Below are 2718 nucleotides of genomic sequence, written 5' to 3'. Positions count from 1 at the left end.
CCACTTCCGGTAAATAGTGGTGTCTTTAACATGAGCATTTACACGTTTTTTTCTCTGGAGAATCTAAGTACATTTTCTAATGTAAAAATGTGACAGACCAATATTATTATGAAGCAAACAAGATGGTAAATCAGCTCGAACAGATAGAACAAACCTTACCTTGAGAAAACAAAAGTTGTAGACTTCTTAAATTACCTCTGTTAACATGTAGCGTCTATGGAGTGACGTCACGCTATCACCACTAACCCCGAAAGGGGGCGTATTTAGGGGGGCGGGGAAATTCTGTGAGATAGGCTTATTGAACTGAGTCTTAAACAAACGTCAGAACAAGACAAATCAGGCTTTATACTGTACACAAGTTTAGTAGAAGTGTGTTTGTACGTGAATGAGTGTGTTATTAGTTTAGTAGAAGTGTGTTTGTACGTGAATGAGTGTGTTATTGGTTTAGTAGAAGTGTGTTTGTACGTGAATGAGTGTGTTATTAGATAATAGTTAATAAAATGGCCAAAATCAAGTGATTGTTTGTGAGCATTATTGCAACTTTGAGGAAGTGTGTGTTTGAGTAATATAACGGTGTGTGTTTAAATCACAAGTTACCATACTATCTGTTACACTCCCTTACGGAGGGTTGAATCAGTAATTAAGCGAAGCTATGAAACGGCTAAGTTTAGTTATATCTGTACAGTGCGTGTGTGTGTGTGTGTGTGTGTGCTCACCGCTCTTCATGGCTGTGTGTGTGTGTGTGTCCGTCCTCAGTAGGGTTCCGTGGACCGGCGCGTCGACCAGCTCAAAGTCCAGCTCATCTGGAGCCGTGTCTGCGTCTGTGACTGCAAGCTGCTGGCCTCCTAACACGCACGCACGCGCACACACACACACACACACACACACACACACACACACACACACACACACACACACACACACACACACACACACACACACACACACACACACACACACACATGGTGGTCATTAGTGAGAAGCGGTCAAGTGATGAAGTGGCGCCACCATCACTAACGATGCATGCAAGTTCAGTCACGCGAGAGACTCGGGCGTCTCCCTAGGGAGGTCCTCGAGGCACATCCCACTGGGAGGAGATCCCGGGGCAGACCAAGGATCACGTCCCACTGGGAGGACACCCCAGGGCAGACCAAGGATCACGTCCCACTGGGAGGAGACCCCGGGGCAGACCAAGGATCACGTCCCACTGGGAGGAGATCCCGGGGCAGACCAAGGATCACGTCCCACTGGGAGGAGACCCCGGGGCAGACCAAGGATCACGTCCCACTGGGAGGAGACCCCGGGGCAGACCAAGGATCACGTCCCACTGGGAGGAGATCCCGGGGCAGACCAAGGATCACGTCCCACTGGGAGGACACCCCAGGGCAGACCAAGGATCACGTCCCACTGGGAGGAGACCCCGGGGCAGACCAAGGATCACGTCCCACTGGGAGGAGATCCCGGGGCAGACCAAGGATCACGTCCCACTGGGAGGAGACCCCGGGGCAGACCAAGGATCACGTCCCACTGGGAGGAGACCCCGGGGCAGACCAAGGATCACGTCCCACTGGGAGGAGACCCCGGGGCAGACCAAGGATCACGTCCCACTGGGAGGAGACCCCTGGGCAGACCAAGGCGCAGTTGGAGGAAACACATCGACTCACTGGCCTTGGAACGTCTCGAGATCCCCCAGGATGAAGTCACTAACGTTGGAGAGGGAACTCTGGAGCACTCTGGTGGAGCTGTTGCCCCCGCGACCCGACTACGGATAAGCGGTTGAAGATGGATGGATGGTCCTGTGTGTACCTACCTATAGAGACCCTCCCCCTCATGGGGGGTCCTGTGTGTACCTACCTATAGATAACCTCCCCCCCATGGGGGGTCCTGTGTGTACCTACCTATAGAGACCCTCCCCCCATGGGGGGTCCTGTGTGTACCTACCTATAGAGACCCTCCCCCCCATGGGGGGTCCTGTGTGTACCTACCTATAGAGACCCTCCCCCCATGGGGGGTCCTGTGTGTACCTACCTATAGAGACCCTCCCCCCCATGGGGGGTCCTGTGTGTACCTACCTATAGAGACCCTCCCCCCCACGCTGACCTCCAGCATGGGGTCAAGCACCTGGAACACGGGGGGCTGGTGGTGATTGGCCAGCAGGTGGACGGCAAAGTCCAGCTCTGGGGTGGTGTGGTCCCCGTCGGTCACTAGGGGGAGGGGCAAGCAGAAACATACTCACTTTTAGTTTAATTTCATTTATTTACTAAACACTAGAGTGTCTGTGAGGTCCTGGTGGTAACCAAATGGACCCTTAATAGATCTTTAACTATTGAGAGTGTAAAATGCTCTCAAGAGTTAAATTGTTGCTAAACGTCTGCATTACTTAATTTACAAGAAGTCGACATTAGAGAATGTAGAATAATTGTTATTTTGATCAAAGTTTGCCTGATATCTAAAATATCTAATGTCTGAGAGGCTGAACACCACTGACACACACACACACACACACACACACACACACACACACACACAATGGACGGAAGACGGTGTGTGTGTTGTGTTGGGCAGGAGACATAGATCAAAAGCAAGCAGGAATATGAACTGATCTAATAATACAAGCCGGAGTGTGTGTGTGTGTGTGTGTGTGAGTGTGAGTGTGTGAGTGTGTGTGAGAGTGAGTGTGTGTGAGAGTGAGTGTGTGTGAGAGAGTGTGTGTGTGTG

The 2718-nt window shown here is 51.3% G+C and overlaps 1 protein-coding gene across 1 annotated transcript in view; it reads right to left on the bottom strand.

The window, feature by feature from the left end:
- Positions 1-2718, bottom strand: part of LOC306918330 (extracellular matrix organizing protein FRAS1-like) — a gene marked incomplete at both ends in the record, with an annotated part of 85094 nt that overhangs the window by 46749 nt on the left and 35627 nt on the right. The window contains 2 exons of the mRNA XM_079531217.1: positions 733-845; positions 2073-2204. Of these exons, the coding sequence (XP_079387343.1) occupies positions 733-845; positions 2073-2204 (245 nt within the window). The remainder of the gene's footprint in view (positions 1-732; positions 846-2072; positions 2205-2718) is intronic.

The sequence above is a fragment of the Electrona antarctica genome, assembly GCF_951216825.1.
Source record: "Electrona antarctica genome assembly, contig: scaffold_466, whole genome shotgun sequence".
Taxonomy (NCBI): domain Eukaryota; kingdom Metazoa; phylum Chordata; class Actinopteri; order Myctophiformes; family Myctophidae; genus Electrona; species Electrona antarctica.
This window is presented reverse-complemented; position numbering and strand designations above follow the sequence as displayed.